General features: G+C 43.7%; 1 protein-coding gene across 5 annotated transcripts in view; it reads right to left on the bottom strand.

Annotated features, from left to right (window-relative positions):
- SMARCA2 (SWI/SNF related, matrix associated, actin dependent regulator of chromatin, subfamily a, member 2) overlaps positions 1 to 18,476 on the bottom strand; it is a 179,787-nt gene that overhangs the window by 132,993 nt on the left and 28,318 nt on the right. For all 5 annotated transcript variants that reach the window (XM_047101568.1, XM_047101535.1, XM_047101561.1 and 2 more), the window contains exons 5-9: positions 14,164 to 14,419; positions 7,232 to 7,358; positions 5,078 to 5,251; positions 3,157 to 3,330; positions 638 to 808 (exon numbers count right to left, since the gene is read on the bottom strand). In XM_047101568.1, coding sequence (XP_046957524.1) covers positions 638 to 808; positions 3,157 to 3,330; positions 5,078 to 5,251; positions 7,232 to 7,358; positions 14,164 to 14,419 — 902 coding nt within the window. The remainder of the gene's footprint in view (positions 1 to 637; positions 809 to 3,156; positions 3,331 to 5,077; positions 5,252 to 7,231; positions 7,359 to 14,163; positions 14,420 to 18,476) is intronic.

Consider the following 18,476-nt stretch of genomic DNA (forward strand, 5'->3'; position numbering starts at 1 on the left):
CATTAAACTTAAGCAAATACTTCTGTGCCCTCACATCTTTCCCTTTTTGACTGACCGTATACACTTGATATTTCAACACTGTACGGGACCGTGAAAGTATGGACAGAACCGTTACAGTTTGGAACATCCTACTGGCTACACCCTCATCTCCGACCTGTGGTCTGGTGTGCCTCAACACCTCTTTGACACGGTGCCTGTTTTGGGTAAGCATTTTCTGCAACTCAAATATCTGATTCTTCCACTAGGGCAGTAACGAGTAAATATATACACACACACACACACACACACACACATATATATATACACATATATATGTATATACACATACATGTATATATGCATATATATATGTTTTTTTAAGTTCTTTTATTTTTAAGAGACAGAGAGAGACACAGCTTGGGCAGGGGAGGGGCAGAGAGAGAGGGAGACACAGAATCTGAAGCGGGCTCCAGGCTCTGGGTTGCCAATACAGAGCCCAACTCGGGGCTCGAACCCATGAACCGCAAGATCATGACCTGAGCCGAAGTCGGATGCTTAACCGACTGAGCCACCCAGGTGCCCCAGGAGAATGTATTAAAGGGCCCTGGACTGGCTTCTGACCATACACTCCTCTCCTCTGACTCACTAGGGCGCTCACCTTCTTCCTCTTCCTCCTCTTCTTCTTCTCTTTGGCGGCCTGGGCTTGCTTGTGCTCCCAAACCAGGTTGGTCAGGTTGGCCACATACTCATCAGTCTGCTGCAAAAGGTAAGCTAAACGCCTGTCTTTCTTTTGATCAATCAGTTTTCTGTAGCCCTCTTCATCTTCAGCCTATTAAGGAAAGAAGAACACGGTCAGGGCGCCATAAAGATTGGCAGACGACTCCATCTGCCACTCATCCGCCCCCCTCATGGTCTGAACTCTGACCGGTGGTGAGTGCGGGCAACCTAAGGATCCAGGCTGCGTGAGTTACGGCGCACAATCCGGGTCTGGGGCGCGCTTGGGGGCGCCATGCCTGCGTCCCAGGACACGTGGGCTCGTAGCAGTCAGGACACCGAACCACACTACTTATGTGGTGCAAGCAAGTCCTCAAAGTCAGCTCTTTGCTCTTCTAACGTTTTTTGTGCGCACGCATGCGTGCGCACGCACACACACACACACACACACACACAGATAAAATTTGAGAATCCATCATCCAAAGTGTATCCTTAACTTTGTATTCTGGAAATTTTCAAACAACTGAAAGTAGAGAGGAGAGTATAATCTCTCATCTCACCAACACCAAGCAACAGGAATTAACTCACGAGGACTCCCTTTTCACGGCTACCCTTCCCTCAAGTCCTCTCCCCAGTCCCAAGCTAGAGTGTCCTGAAGCAAATTCCAGACATAAGATCTCTTCATTCAGAAATAGTTCAGTAAGTATTTCTAATGGCAAAGACTCCAATGGACTGTAAGTGTAGTAAGTATAACTTCATATACGTAAAAGCATCACAAACACCGTGGCTGATAGGAAAAGTCAAATTTAGGGGAGTTTTGTCACTGACAGGCACGGCGCGATGGGCCTACGTGACTAGAGGCGAGTCATTTAGCACCTGGAGTCTGATACTGCTGGGTAATAAAACAGGTACAGTAATTTCCACCTCTACCTCCCATTAAGCAACATTATGAGGTTAAATGCAATAAAAACTCTGATGTACTCTGGGCCATTTCAAGAGAAATCTCTTTTATGCATCCCAATAAAAAGGACAGCTCAAAATATTTTCCTCATGTGACGCGCAGGATAAAAAGGGACATACCACAAAATCTTCCACTCTGCGGAAAAGCTGGGGATCTTTGGTCCAGGGGCACCACTCCAGCATGTGCCCGAGTGACAGCCGTTTTATAACCCAGTCTAGCTGCTGTCTGCCCCGTGGATGAGTGTGAACCTCAAATGCTATTATAACTCTAATTGCTTTTGGTTATGGTTGATCTCACTTGAAGAAAGAGTGATAAAAACTGCAGTTTCCCTGTTATCTGTATATTCCATCATTTAATTGCAAAAATTAATGATTTGCAAATGCCTAATCATTAGTGTCAAACCAATCTGTTACTGAAGTTCTAATACAGTTTCACTCCAGTTGAATCAGACAAATTTTGACCGCTTACTGCTCAAATTACTATAAAGCAGCCTCCTTGGCTAGTTAGAAATCTCGTGGACAGTCGTCTCCTTCCCGAAAAAGCAGAGGAGGGAGGTTGGAGGAGATCTAAGGTTTAGTAATACCTGGAAACAGGGCTCTTTAAAACATGGTGTTTAGTCTCTGGAATCCACAAAATTAGTGGGGAAAAAAAATTCAAACCATAATAACACCAAGAAAGGCCTTGTCACTTGGAATTTTCCAGGTTCGTAATTATGGGCCAAGGCTAATGATTTTATCTCCATCCTATTCTCAGGCATTATGTCCCAGGTACAATTTGCAGGTCTCGTATCATTATAGATCACACACACTTTTAAAATTCCATGGTGTGCTCCGAGGTCCAATTCCAAAAATAAATGGTCAATAAAACCAAACACCCTGGCCAATGATGTAAACCAATCCCTTCTGTATTTATATATCCATTAAAAAATAATAGCATAAATGTAATGACCCGCGGGTAGCCTTTGACAATAACACAGCTATGACCAAAAACGCAACATTTCAAAATTAACTTAAAAATCACTTTTTATACTGCTAGGGAGAAATTTCTATCATTAAAAAAAAAAAAAGGATAACACCAGAGGCTTCAAAAAAACAGACCTTCTTCGAGTCCAAGATATAACTTCATGACACATTCATGCAAAGCAACCTGTATCATGAGTCTCAAAGACGCAAAATTTTACAAAGGACGATCTGGTTGTTAAATACAATTCCTGAAAGCTGTACGACCCGCCTTTATGTGAGAAGCTATAATCTGAACAGCAATGCTGCCCCAGGACAGGCAAGTACTCGACTCATCAGCCGTGGTCCTGGATTCGTGGTATGTGCTGTCCAGGAAAGAGAAGATGTTCCTACTCCATCCATACGAGGTTCAAAGGAGCGTGTTAACATGTTTGAGAAGCTGCTTTTACTCACCCCCTGCTATAGCATATTTACCATTCTCAATACGGGTGCCTGTGAGGACCCCCATTTCCCGGGGTCCCTGCAGGCGAGCGAGCTCCTTACCATCAGTCTTCGCATTCTCTCCTTTTCGATACGCTCCGTCTCTTTTTTCTGCTCTCTTTCCGTGTTGGCGTGCCAAGTTGCCACTGCTTTGGACAGTTTCTGGATCTTCCCGGCCACAGACCGATGGTATTCCTTAAAATCTTTTGCATGCTGCAAAATACTGTTCAGGTACTCCTACAGGATCCAAAGGGAGGAGAAAAGGATACTCAAAGTCTATTTCCCATGAGGTTTCAGTGTAGCCCAAGAAAGCACACACTTTGGCTTCATGAGAGTGGACGATTAGAATCTTCTAGGGGATAGGTGCCCTGGGATGTGTCCTGGCAGCTGAGCTGTGGGCTATGGGGCTGGGGAAAAAGGCTCTCAAAGTTTGTTTGGGCGCCAGTGTGTGGAAGCGAAACCTCTGAGGCCTCAAAAAATACGGCCCCATGAAAATGGCAGGATCAAGGATTGGCAGAAGCACGCAAAACAGCGGTGATGAAATGTAAAGCACGTCACCCTCAAATAAACCCGAGGGAGGAGGGTATTTTCAGTGAGAACCAGGTTATAAAAGTCATGCCTCTTCTGCTCTAACTTAAACGCCTTAGAACCGTGACTTGAAATAAGATGAGGAGCCACGCAAATCGCCGCCCATAATTCAGATCTACTTTTTTTTTTTTTTTCAACGTTTATTTATTTTGGGGACAGAGAGAGACAGAGCATGAACGGGCGAGGGGCAGAGAGAGAGGGAGACACAGAATCGGAAACAGGCTCCAGGCTCTGAGCCATCAGCCCAGAGCCCGACGCGGGGCTCGAACTCACGGACCGCGAGATCGTGACCTGGCTGAAGTCGGACGCCTAACCGACTGCGCCACCCAGGCGCCCCCAGATCTACTTTTGAAATACGGGAGGAGACACGTGTACCAACGAATATCTAACATTTATTTTTCCAAATGAAACGAAGCTGGGGCATTAAATCGAGCACTAGAAAACAAACACAATTTACAGGGCTTCTAATGCAAAATCAAATCCTGCATCAAAAATATTTCCAACCCCCTAGGAAGGAACATTTTAAAATATCTGCCCCAGGGTGCCTGGATGGCTCAGTCGGTTAAGTGTCCAACTTCAGCTCAGGTCATGATCTCACAGTTTGTGAGATGTGAGCCCCACGTCGGCCTTTATGCTGGCAGCTCAGAGCCTAGAGACTGCTTCACAAACGCATTTTGTGTTTCCCCCTCTCTCTACCCCTCCCTGGCTTGCGCTCTTTCACTCTCTCTCTCTCAAAAATAAATAAACGCTAAAAAAAAATTTTTTTTTAACTCTACCCCTATGAAACCTCCAACGGGGCCCCAGAAAAGCCCAGGAGGCTGTATTTACATTCGTTATAAAAATAACTGTTTTGGGGAGCCTGGGTGGCTCGTCAGTTAAGCCTCAGACTTCGGCTCCGGTCATGATCTCACAGTTTGTAGGTTCGAGCCCCGCATCGGGCTCTGTGTTGACAGCTCACAGCCTGGAGCCTGCTTCGGATTCTGTGTCTCCTTCTCTGTCTGCCCCTCCCCCACTCACACTCTGTGTCTCGCTCTCAAAAAATAAATAAGAAATTAAAAAAAAAACAAAACAAAAACTGTTTTGCTCTCTTCATTTCTTTTCCAGGCCATCGGGGTGGCAGCTGGCCGTGGGATTATGCAGAAGACACCTGCCTGGAATTCAGAAAGCAGGGTCCTCCACTGATCCCCTCACAGTCCCACGGACAGGCCACCCACTTCCCTAGCCTGGCCTGTCTCACATGGGGCGGCTGGAACACGGGAGTTGCAAGGGACCTTTCTGTTCTCATGGTTTGTCCCCACCGCCCTCGTCAGTACATTTCTCAGTCCTTCTGGGTCCACCTGAGGGCTCAGTCAGGCGTGTCCGTCAATGTAGGGCCACACAGTCCACACCCCAATACCTGGTGCTTCTGTCGACGCTTCCTTTCCTGCTCAATCTTCTGCTGCTTCTCCAGTTTCTCCGTCATGCGGGCCTCCCTCAGGGTCTGGCGCTTGCTTCGTTTGTATGCTTTGGAGTTGAGGGCCGTCTCCAGGGTCGTGTCTCGTCGCATGCAGGCCACCACCTCTTGTCTCAGCTGTCAAGGTCAAGGGGGGAGCGGGGAGCCGTTGGGAGAGCTTCCCCAAACAGAGGCCTGGCTCCTGGACAGCCTCCACTGCCCTGCCCCCCGTTGGTGGGGCAGAATGGGGTCTCTACAAGGTTCTCCATCGGAGTTGGCCTTGTTTTTTGTAAGTGAAGGGACTAAATCGTGCCAAATCCACGCAGCACTTTCAAAGACGGTAAAAGTGTTCTTTCCAAGTAATTCAGATTAAAAACAAAAACAGAAACTTACAGCACTGTAACACGAACAAAAACACTAACCAAAAGCTGTCTTGGGTGTTCAATAAATTAATTCATTCTGTTTAATTATTCTAATGGTATTAATTAGCTAATGAGCTTCTGAAATATTTTACTTCATTTTAAGTGCCATACTAACATTCTCTTTGTGTCTAAAGATGGACTTTAATGATGCTCTGCAAAAAAGAGTAGAAACGTTACTTCTTGTTCATGCACAGTAGCAGCAGGTACTCAAACAATATTAATTCAATGTTAATTTTCATATGAAAAATGGGAAATACGGGCTTTGGCTTCCCCCACTCCCAACGATGATATTCTTTCCAAGATATTTAAATTTCACACTAGATCGTGGACTTCTTTTTAGATTACCATAAATGTAGTATCTTATCCATGTTGTACGTTACGTGGTAGCAGCCGGGGTGGTGGGGGTGGGGGGAGGATTGGGCATATACGTTAAAATAACAATCTAACTGAATCTCAAATCAGCATCAACTATAGTTAATTCACTGGGAAAATTTCATAGAGGGTGGACTTTTCTACACCAAGGAGAAAAGCAAAAAAATCAGAGACTGGTAAGAGTCCCAGCACAGAGAAGCAAATCTGAATACAATATTATTTTGTGAAGATATATTCGGTTATTAATCATTTTCACAAAATTTTAGCAAGCACTTCATGAAGTGCGTTTCGTGAAGTCCCGTATAGGAAAGGAAGAAAATGGCATTCAGGGCCTTTTATTTTCTTTCGTTTAGAATTTCAGCTGAAAGCTACTCTCACAAAGCTATGGCCGAGGAGCACCCTGTCACCACGACACCCTCCTGCGACATTATAACCCATAGGGCAAATGTACTCCCAACCGAGTTCCTATGACAGTAGCAAGTGGGGTGCCTTTGTGATTTTAGTCACATCCCGCAACAGACTGAGTCATGCAATTCAATACTTCCAAGCCACTTTCATTCATTAATAATTCATTTTGCACGCCCCGAGACCTTCACCAAGTAAACCCACCTGCCTGGCAAGCATGCGTCCCTTCTCCCCCTTGGCTAAACGAGGCAGGGTGCGGACCAGGAGACCTGCACCTTTTGGGTCCACAGAGCAAAACTCACCAACGTAAAACTATCTCTACTTCATTTCACTAGTCTCCTACAGACTCGGCAGTTACAAAACAGATCACCATGCTAGCTTTTATTAATCAGTCACTACTAAGAACCACAGCAAGAACACTAGGTAACAGTCCACTGATTAGTCAATACGTGGGCCTGATGTGGTCAAATGCTTCAAACTTAGGCTCCGATGAATAATCAGCCGTTAGAAAACAGTGCTATGTATTTCTACAAATGAGGGGCTATCAATTCAGCAGAGGAGAATTCGGAATGGCTAGGATTTTACATTTGTGTTTACAAAGAGACTCTGATCGACCCCCTTCTACCTTTTTCTTTGGAGTCATAAAGGCAAGCTAAACCATTTATTCTCAAGGTTTCATCCAAGGTAACAAAATGCCATTACTTTGACTCTGGAAACCGTAATATAGGAGAAAAAAAAAATGACTCTGATATACAGAAGAAAAAAGTAGAATAATAAACAATTCATCTTCATTACTTTTGGTTCTATGCTGCTGGTTGGAAATACACACTAGTTTTACTAAGTTTATATCTTTATAACAATATTGAACAGACTTCCGCTTATTTCCTTCATCTCGGATTCGCTGCGGAAAAGGTATTACCTGACGCTGGAAATTGAGTAAGCGAAGTGCTTTCAGCTCCACAGTTGCTTTGGTTCGTAAATCTGGTGGCAGAGAGCCAGGCAGATTTTCCAGTTCTTGGATCCTATGAGCTATGCGAGCCTGGAGTCTAAAGGAGATAAGGAAATGGGGGGAGGGGGAGGGGGAAATATACATTACAACGGAGTCTTGAATGATAAACAGTAACCCTCAGGTTTAAGTTCTGGCAAAACATATCCCGGATCTTGCTGTCGGCGAATTCCTGATGCCCAGCTGGATTATCTGATGTTAAACGGAGAAGAGCGACCTCTGCATTGACGCGGACAGGTGCCGTATGTTGCTCAACACTCTGGCCTTCTTCACAACGTCTCTCTCTCTCGAACACCCAGAAAGGAAGACTCAGGATGCATCTAGGAAGGCAGTCCAGTGCCATGACTTGCTTCAGACAGAGAGAACATGAGAGACAGGACAATGTGATTTGCTCCCAAATGCCCAGGCAGCCAGAGTGCAGAGCTGAGACAACAGAGTTTTCTTTCTGACTTCCAGTTCTGTCCTAGGCAACCAGGCCATGTGCCCTCTTTGCCAAGATGCTGATGACAACAGCCGTTGAAGCTGAGTGAACAAGAGCACTTTTAGGTGCTGAGGCCACAGAAATCAACCAACCCAAAACATTCACGGAGGGAGCCTGCCAACCACGACCACTTCCTCTCTGAGCAGTGCTTGTCTGAGAAAAGGCAAAGTAGGCATTTTTAAAAATCAGCTTTGGGGTAGCGGGAGATGGTAAAGCAACAGTATTTAAAAACTAAGTTTCTAGAAAAAGGGTTGCTAGAGATTCTCATCTCCGACATCATCAGGAATATAACTGCAGGTCATTCTTCAAAATAAAGGCAGAAGAGAAAACAAAACACACCCCACTTTCTTCATTCAGCGGGGATACTTTTACTGTGACCCCATACAAACGGGCTTCAGATTTCGCCTGGATCCTATTCTTACAAATAATTGCATGCCATTTAAAATCTATTTTTAGAACTACCTCCCTCCAAACTTGGGGCAGAAGTGTCTTGGAAAAGTTTTCATGAAGAATAGTAAAAGGTAGTAAGTTAAATTAAGTTAACATTAACTGTGCTAAGGTGTATTTAAGGTAGAATTTTCTTCAATTCTTTCTCCCTCCCTCCTTTGCACGTACTCACTCTGTCTCACACACACACACACACACACACACACACACACTCACACACGCACACACACATGCATGCACCCCTACAAGGTAAATGCTATAGAGGTGCCATCTTACTGATGAGAAAACTGAGGTTTGGAGACAGTAAGAAACACGCAAACTTCACAGAACTAGTCAAGGAGGGAGCCCGGACAGGAGCCTCATTTGCCTGACACCTGCAGGGACACCGCAGGTAATTAATACACACTTTCTGACTGCAGCTTTCCTGGACCTCAACTATAAAAGCTGGTAATTAAAGATTCTTTTAAAAACTCGTATCATGCGGGGTGTCTGGCTGGCTCAGTCGGTGGAGCGTGTGACCCTTGATCTCAGGGTTGTGAGTTCTAGCCCTCAGCTGGGTATAGAGATTACTTAAAAAATAAAATCTTTAAAAATATTAATAATAAATGACTAAATAAATACAAATCTGTATTATGGTTTTGTCGACCTTTACGATGCTCTGTGTGCGTCAACAGGAAAAAGTACAATCTCTGAGCGAGGGCCCACAAAATTATCTTACTACTTCAGTTAGCCCAAATATCAAAACTGAGTGCTTTTAAAAACAAACCCAAACCAAAAAAATGTACAGAACTTGCAACTGTTTGCTTTGGTAGAGAAGTAAAATGCCATCTTCTTCAAAACTTGAAAAAATGACAGTAAGGGAAGCACATCATTTTTTCATTGACTTTGCTGGAAATAATATCCTGACAGATTCCTATTTTATATGTTATTAATTCTGATTTACTGAACGATTTGATGGCAGAACATGCTATTATTAGCGCTGTCCATGTTATCATGCTGTTTTTTGCAGCCCTCTGTACTAACACAAGCAAACAGGCCCTTAAACGGCTTATACATGCAGCAGAATAAACACTTGTGTGAGTTCAAATGACGGTAAGAAACTTCCACCATTTTTGAAATAAAAAAAGGAACACTTACAAATTTTAAATAATAGAAAAATAAACAAACTTCCACATTGTATTCTTTTGGCCAGACTGCCCCACCTCACCCACTGTTCTTGTGCATTCCTATTACTACTGATACTCATGGGATTTTCATCAGAGTTTCTTTCTTTTTTTTTTTAATTTTCACTGTATGGAACAAAGATCCATTTCATTTGTCCAATTCAATTTCTTAAATATTCACATTGCCAAAAATCTCTAACTATGGCCAGAGATGGTACATCTTAACTACGACATTAAGAGAAAAAAAAAAAACCTGTTATAGTGTGTTTTTTTTTCAAATATTTAATTTAAATAGGAAAAAACAAAACAAAAGAAAACTAAGCCAAAACAGCTTTACTCATGTCGAGTGAAGGCCACAGTATAGGAGAATTAAATATCACAGGGAGGTAGATGAGAGTCAGTGATTTAGTTAGGCTACTTCCTCGGTTCTAGATTTACCACAAACTTTTGTTCGTTTGTTTGTTTGTTTGTTTGTTTGTTTCATGTGAATATCTCGGAAATTCAACCATCCCTTGGTGTTTGGGCTTACTTTGTCTGACCAAGTGGGTCAAGTGAGAAATCAGAGGCATAGCTGCTTTTTCTTAATCTTCTAAAGGTCTATGGAATTAGGACGAAATAAATAATCTTAGGACAACTGGGCTGAGAGTACAGAGATTAATTCCCCCCATGGGAGTGGGAGATGTAGGGATGTGGGGAGGCAGGGATGGGGGCAGATGTAGCCTCAGAGTCTGTGGGGAGCAGTGGGGGGCACTGCTTCCCAAAATATCTGCATCTCCCAAGGGCCTAGTAATTTGCCAAGGAATCTCAGATTCCCCAACACAAAAGAATCTTTCTTTTGTGAGAGGGAGGTGGAAAGTGCAAAGTGCCATCGTGCAAAACTACAGAAGAGGAAAGGTAGGTTCCGCAGTAAAATTACATGCATTGAATTCCGCACATGGTGGGTGGGTAGCGAGGGTACAGGAGGGGCTGCTTTAACGTAGAAAATTTTATTTCTTTGTGGTGGTGGTCGTCGTTGTTAATAGAAATCTTCATTTTAAATAATGCTCCTCGCCAGACAATTTCATCTTCCCATCAATGGAATTCAGCAGGTAGTCCAATAAAGAGATTCAGGATTCTAAACTTCCCGAAACAACAACACATGTAATACTGTATAACTGCGGGAGACTCATTTGGTGTCCTCACGAGTACAGAAAATTGAAGCAGAATTAGGTCACTCAGGTTTTTCATACAGATTGAACAGTAAATCAAGAGGGGTTACTGTTCCAGCAAGAAAAAGAGTTCCATTAAAGGTAACAGATATTTGTTCAGGTCCAGAGGAGAAGTTTATGATTCCTGTAGGAGAGTTATTTGAACAGAAAATGACACTGGTACATTTTGTTCCTTCAAGGAGCTGAGTGACACTTTAAAAAGGGGGGGGGAGAGGGGAGAGGGTAGGGGAAAATGACTTTTCGTAACTCTGCTGATCAAACAGCCCTTGGTAATTTTTAAGAAGGAGTTTCAGGGTTGCAGTGGGGATCAGGGAAGGACAAAAAACACGCTTGCTTCCCGAAGCAAGGTGTGCTACTATTTTCATACTGAATTTGAAATTAATGCCAAAGAGGGCTGGCGTGTTTCAAAGGGGAGCTTCTCAAATAAACTCCTTTGAATGTGAAATGCATCTTCCGTGAAAACGCTTGTGGAATCCATTTGTTTACACACTAACGTGACAACCGGAGCGCTTTTGCCCGAAAATCGAACTCAGGATGGGAGAAGTGAAGTCAGATATACTGACAGGGCAAGAGAAGCATGCTGGAAAGACCACCACCACCACCAACAACAACAGCAAGAACAAACTGGAACTCTCTCTCTGACACTTAACTACAGAAAAAGGCACTGAGTTTCATCAGTAAGAGAAAGATGGTCAAAAAAGAAAGGATACAATTTAGATGGGAACAAAATGTTTTCACCGCAGACTGCACAGATTTGAGGCAAAGTGTTCAGGCGCAGAAACTTACTTATGCTGTTGTTGAATCAAGAAGGTCAGTTTGTCAAGATTCTGCTTTTATGATGAGCAAGAGAAACAGCCAAGCGACTTAAAAGTCAAAAAGAAATTTGAGATTCTGACAACTTCCTTTCAATTTTCACAGACAAGGTAAGTGATATTACCATGGTCAAAGACATGAACATCTGTTAAAGAAATTCTGACAGATGATTTCTTTGCTCCAACTAAGTACATAAAATTATAAAGGAGATATCTATCTATCTATTGTTATCTTTTACACCTTGCTCAAATAATCTATCAGATGGTTTTTGCTCCAATTAAGTACATAAATTATAAAACAAATATATGTATACATATATTACATGTACACATACATGTACATATACATATATATACACATACACATATATACACACACACATATATCTATATACTTTAGACCTTGCTCAAATACTTGATCAGAAGGTAAAGATACACAGGACCTTTCCAGCTACTAGTGCTAAAGACCAGGAAGCCATTCTCTCAAAGAGGGGCAAAAGGCAAAGTTGCTTAGCTGTCTCTTACAGGAGCCTAAGGCACTCGATCTAACCCCTTCTGAAGGATAAAGTTAACTCCTCTCTGCAGCTGAACCATTTATCTCCAGATGGGGAAGCCAGCCATCGCTCTCTAATTAAAGAAGATACAAGATGCCCTGTGATGTTGCCAGGAGAAACCCGTGCTCTTTCTCAAGACGGCCATGGGAAAGTTCAGCCCCAAGACCCCACCTGCTTTTCAGACCCAGAGTTGCCAGAGCAATCATTCCGGAAGCCACGCATCTTTACGAAAGAGGAGACATTTCATCAAGTAACGATAATAATATCAAAAATAGCCATTCCACCACATTCTGCTTATAATTTAAAAGATCCCGACTCATGTATTTTTTTCTTATTGATACGGGGCTGGAGGACCAAAGCTTTTCACACACTGGAATAGGCTACATAGTCCTACTTAGTACTGTATACTTTGGGAGGCCATCCAAGGGTGCTAAAAATGGGGCTCGTGACAAGAAAGTCCTGCAAATACAGTTCTGGTAAAAATGAAGAAAACTTAGGAGTCAGTAAAATGCACATACACCTGCCTGCCTCCCCCCAACCCCCCGCCCTGCACAACACAGGCTGAACAAGGAGAAAAGTCCAGATGTATTTCTAGGTAGAGAGAGTGTCTATGTTATGAATGTAGTTCACATGACGTAGTAACAATACTGGTACATTCGAGGTAAGGACAAAAAAAAGTTAGTTCTTTGGAAGTCAGAATTTTAGAGTAACTAAACAATACCCCTCGGTGCTACTTACTGCCTTTTTAAAAAATACTTTTGACTTTTTTTTTTTTTTATTCAGTAGTGATGTAAAGAAAGTACCGCATATGAATAAAGCTTCTGCCCCAGATAGGAACCTAGTGCTAATATGTGACTTTGTACCGCACAGTGATCCGCCTGTCAACACTACAATACCAACTGATGATGTATATGTAGCTCTCTAGGGATACATAAAATTTAGGAAACAGCAATACAAAAGCTCTTTGTCGAGGATTAGTAATAGTACAGAGAGGAAAGTTTTGCTCTTCATCCAAAAAGCTACACACATTTACGGCCAAGTTACTGTGATTTCTTTCACAGTTAACTACCAAAGCTGGTAACTCAGTGTTTTAATCTAGTAACATGTAAGTCATGTGTCTTTCAATAAAGACTAAGGTGATGTCTTTAAAGGGAAGCTAGATGTTATTTACTGACCTTCCCTTACAATTTCTCTGAAATTAAATAATAATTGGGAAATAATCATAGCTGATATGTACTGAAAGTCTTTGCATCATTTAATCTCTCCCCCTACAAGAGGTACTATAACACCTTCTTTTAACAGATGTGGAAACTGAGTCACGGAAAAGAGATGTAACTTCACCAAGGTAACACAGCTGGTAAGCGACAGAACACTCCCGGACTCTCTTTTTGGTTAACATTAAGTATTTACATCAAGGGTCCGCTAACTCCAGCCCGTGGGCCAAATCCTTTCCACAGCCTGTTTCTGTAAATAAAGTTTTACTGGAACACAGCCAGCCCATTATTGTCTGTGGATGCTCTTAGCAGAGCTGAGAGGCCTTTGCCACAGTCCTGAAAAGGGTAAAGTTTTAACCATCCCGCCGTTTGCAGAAAAGGTTTGCCCACTACTGATTCAGATAAATGTGCCAAATCAGGTGAAAATTAGGTTTCTGGAACGAAGAGTTTAAAGAAGGACCCCACATGAAGACACTTCTATCGGGCTTACCACTAAGGCTGGGCCAAGCTGTAGACCCACAAATGCATGCATTAAAACAAAGAATATATTACAGTGAGCCACTATGTAGGCTTTAGTAGCATGAGACCAGCTCGAAGCCATCATTCAAGGATAAACTGAGAGACACCATGCACAGATAGGCCAAGTATGACGGGTCTGCTTTCTTGTATCCACAGGCACTCCTAGCTGGACTTTGATCTTTGCATCCCCAGTGCCTGACACAGTGCCTGGCATGTCATGGCGGGTGATGACAGCTTTCCGGACTCAGTGAATGACACTCACCGTCCTGAGAACCCAGAGGCCCCCTCCTGACACCGCTATGGCAAACAAACCCTCGTTCCAAGGACATTCTTCCCGCAGCCTGAGTTTCGGCCTGTGCCTTGTCCCATTGGGAAGCATGCCCACCACACCAGCGGTCCACACACCCCCGGGCCAGGTGGGGGGCGGGGCGGGGAACAGTGTCTTACCTGTACTCGCGCTCCTGCAGGATCTCCACGGGGTCCAGGCCCTGCGGTTTCTGGATGGGGCTGATACGGCTCTGCTTCTGCTGCAGCTGCAGGATGGGCGACGGCTGCCCCGGGGCCGGCTGTGGCACGGAGGGCCCGGGCACGGCGGCGGCGGGGGGCTGCGCGGCGGCGGGGGGCGCGGGCGAGGGCCGGCCGCTGGGCGCGGGCACCGGCAGCTTCTGCGGGGTGTTCGGGCCACTCAGCTCCGGCCCCGGGCCTGCGGGACAAGAGCGACATGGGCAGCAGCAGCTCGGGCGGGCCGGCGCCCCTGCGCACCCCCCGCCTGCCCGCTGCCCCTGGGGGACCCGCCATGGGGACAAGTAAACTGTCTCAAGGGAAGGAAGGAGGGGAGGAAGGAGGAAGAGGAGGAAGGCAGGAGGGCAGGGGAGGAAAGGAAGGAAAAGGAAAGAAGAACCTGGCATCTGTCCGCATAGGGAAATGGCATTCACTAACGAACACTGGCGAAATGGTCCATAAATGACTAAAGGAATAAACTGATTAAAGGAACGGAGGCCCAGCAATTAATGTAGCTCCACAGTGCTTTTTATTTTGTTTTGTTTTTAAAGAATTACAATTACAGGTGCATTCAAGAGTTCAGAAAAGCAAGGGAGTCATGGAACAGTCAGATGCGATTTGGGTGCGGTCCTAAAAACCACGTTTTGCAAATTGCGCCAAAAAACGCGGCTCTAGGCAGACCTCGGGCTTGTTCTGCAGCAGCCTTGCTGTTGAAACCCTTGCCTTGCAAATAACAGCCAGCAGCCTGGCCAGTCCTCTGATGTGAGCTGAAAGGGGCACACATTTTTCCTTAATGACCTATAAAGCACATTTCAGGCTTAACCAGTGCATCTCAGGAAGTTTGTTTTTTTTTTTTTTTCTTTACTACATATTAGAAAATGTTTCTAAAAACATTGCAGTGTGTGTGTCTGGTCGGGGGGAGCCACTCATCCCACCTAATAAAAAGTAGTAAATATTAAGATTCAAGAGAGCATTTTTCTCATGCTAACAGAATAAAGGGATATGTAATCATCCAGCTTATCAAAATGCACTTAATAACTTAATTTAATGCAATTTTCCACATTAAACCTCAGGAGTTTAAATTGATTGCTGTGTATGGACCTAAAATAAGAAGTCCTCTCCCTCTCTCCTCCTAGGTAAATTTTTACTTACTTCAAAATTATAAATAAGATTAGCGATGCTACCAGATGAATTAGTAAATGAAAAAAAAAAAAAGATGTTGGAACTAAGCTGTTAAAACCTCTGCATTCTTCTGGGTATTTGCCATATCTTCTCTGAGAAAAGTTAAAATCATTCAATGGCAACAAAATAATAGTCTATATACTTCAGAACCCCTTAATAATTAACCATACAAAGACACACATTATGAAAGATGAGACATATTTATTCAATTTCCAGCAAATACCGTTTGGAAATGGGCTTCAACTGACAACGCAGGGAGAGTGTCAGCAAAAATTCTGACATGAGGAGCGTGAGAAAATAGAGCAAACTGCTTAGGAAACTGTGTGTTGTGTGTGTGTGCACGCGCATGTGTATGAGTGTGGGCATATGTGCGTGTGCATGGGCACATACATGAGCACGTGTGTGTGTGTGTGTGTCTGTGTGTGGTGTTACGGTTGTTCTTCTTTCCCCTTCCCTGTGAAATTAGGTAAAACTTTCCAAAATACATAGAGCTACATAATCCTGAGGCAATCTGTAGCCCCTGGGTCTAGTGGGGGGGATGAAAAACTCTGGAGAGAAAAATGCATTTTTAAAAATTTTCTATTTTAAGCATTGTAGACAGTACTATCATAATAAAGAGATTCTTTTCATCTAAGTACTTTCTGATTTTTTTTCCTGAATGGGAAAGTCTTTTACATAATGTATCGCGTTTCATAATATTTTATATTTAGAGTTTCTTTTATCCATACATAAGAAACCAATTTCTAAACATTAAATCTCAGGGTCGTTAAGCATGGGAATGAGTTATGGAGGGACGTTCTAGAATATTTTCTCCCTAGAGGTCTTTAAAACAGGGTAGATTTTCCCTTGGGGTTGTTTTAGATATGATCCAGTCCAAAGAGAGGAGACAGAGATTTTTCTAACAGTTATGTTAATTCTCTGATTCTTTTTTTTTTTTTAATTCTCTGTGATTCTATAAATCTCCTTAGTAGATTCAGGAAACTGGTATATTTAAAGGCTTGGTATAAGCACACTAAATAATCAACTGAATACACTGAAGCCCTCTAAAAACACTACCAACTTGAACAAAAACAAAATTTGGGTCTTAGTGATAAGATAACAATTACTTTACACTCAGTTCTGAAAGGGATTTTCCTCCTTTCAACGTTTAAATAATTCATCAACAAAAGCCATAACAGGGCACTGGGGTTACGCATTCCACCCGTTCCGGGAGCCTTCTTCTTTAGCCCATAGCCGGCAAATACCTATGCAGAAGCCTCTGATGACTCCTTGAGGTAAATTCAAGTCACTATTTTTAAAGCCACATTTCAGCAAAGGAAGGTATCCAGAGCATGTCGGATATCCCTGGTTCCACTTCTGGTCATTTTTAGCCTATGACTCAAAACGAGGTCTAACACGCACGCACCAGACTAGACTTCTTTAATCCATTAGGTCCAAAGACATTCTTATCTGGCTGATTGACCCTTAAAATTGAGAAGCAGGGAGAGACCCCAACGTGAACCTACATATTCCAATCTCCAATTTGAAAAGTACTACGGTTTGCTGTGAACGAAATGGGCACGTTTAAAACACCCTGTATCTTCCCAGGTCACCTCAGCTCTACCACCTACTGGTGGCGTAAGCCTGAGCAAGTTGTGCCTCGGTTTTCTCATCTGCAGGATGGGGATAAGAGGGTGGTCGTGAGGTACAATGAGATAATGTGGATTCCACCCTCTGCTCTTGTCATTCTTACCGCCACCACGGCCACAAAGGTTAAGAAGTCTCATTGAATTAATTTCGCTTTCTAGAAAAACCCCACGGCAACAGCAAGGCCTTTTAGGAAACTTGGTAGCGTATTAGCTGGCAACGCTGGGAGTGCGCTTTTCTCCAGCAAACTTCAAAATGCCTCTACAGTTTACAACAACTCAGCACAAATACTCAGATAAGTCAGCCTGCCATGTGCTTCCTGCTAATCTGCTATCAGAGCCACTTACAAGCAAATTCCTTTCCTCACTAAACACTGCAAGTTCACTTACTGCGTGGGCCTTTTTTTTTTTTTCTTCCCCTCCCTCCAATAGATTACATAACAACTTCTATTTACAGAGGCCAGGGAACTGAATGCAGCTTGCAGCAACTGGACGTGCCTGGAATGTAACTACCTGTTCATCAGGCTTCCTGCCTGTCCCGCAGGCGGCTTCCACACCTGAGGTGCCTGCCTGGCTGGGCTTCCTATCGACAGAAACCATCTCTGCAACAGACACTCGTGGTCTGCCAGACGATAAGACTTCTCCCTGGTATCTTCCAACGCAAAACAAATTACATTCCCTATCTTATCGCCTACCCGCCCCCCCCAACATAAACAATTTAGGCTTAGTTGCCAAGGCTCCAAACGTGTCTGTTTTCCCCTGAGCTCCCACCTTGGAAATCTAGGCAGATGTATTATGTCCTGACGTCCCTGAGAGTCTCCCAGGGCAACCAAGGTGTGTGTGTGTGTGTGTGTGTGTGTGTGTGTGTGTGTGTGTGTGTGTGTCGGGGGTGGGGGGGATCGTTCTCGGACGGATCCCTATGCCTGATGTTATGAAACAGGGAAACTGAGCCTGGGTGGCTCAGTCGGTTGAGCAACTGACTCTTTGATTTCGGCTCAGGTCATGATCTCACATCAGGCTCCATGCTGACAGCGTGGGGCCTGCTAGGGATTCTCTCTCTCCCTCTCTCTCTGTCCCTCCACCACTCGCTCTCTCAAAATAAATAAACAACAACAACAAAACAACAGGGAAACAAACTTAGGAAAATACCTGAGTCTCGCATGTACAGCATTTCTGTTCATTCAGAACTCACTGTCTTCTGGCACACTAGGATAGTTACTCAACATTCTGTGCCTCAAATAGGGATTTAAGTGGTTTCCGTGGGTTGGAAAAAGAAATGTAATGAAGTGTATTTATTACATTGAGGATACCTAGAAGTTTTAGATACTAAAAGGAGGGGCGAAGCAGGAGAGAGACAGGCACTAAAGAAAATCGGCAGTGAAACTTTTACTTTCCATCGTAAGGTCCTTTACTCCATATACACCAAAAAAAAAAACCAAAATAAAACAACAA

The sequence above is a fragment of the Lynx rufus genome, unplaced genomic scaffold, assembly GCF_022079265.1.
Source record: "Lynx rufus isolate CCGP_SWC_20201006 ecotype Redwood Valley unplaced genomic scaffold, mLynRuf1.p SCAF_10, whole genome shotgun sequence".
Taxonomy (NCBI): domain Eukaryota; kingdom Metazoa; phylum Chordata; class Mammalia; order Carnivora; family Felidae; genus Lynx; species Lynx rufus.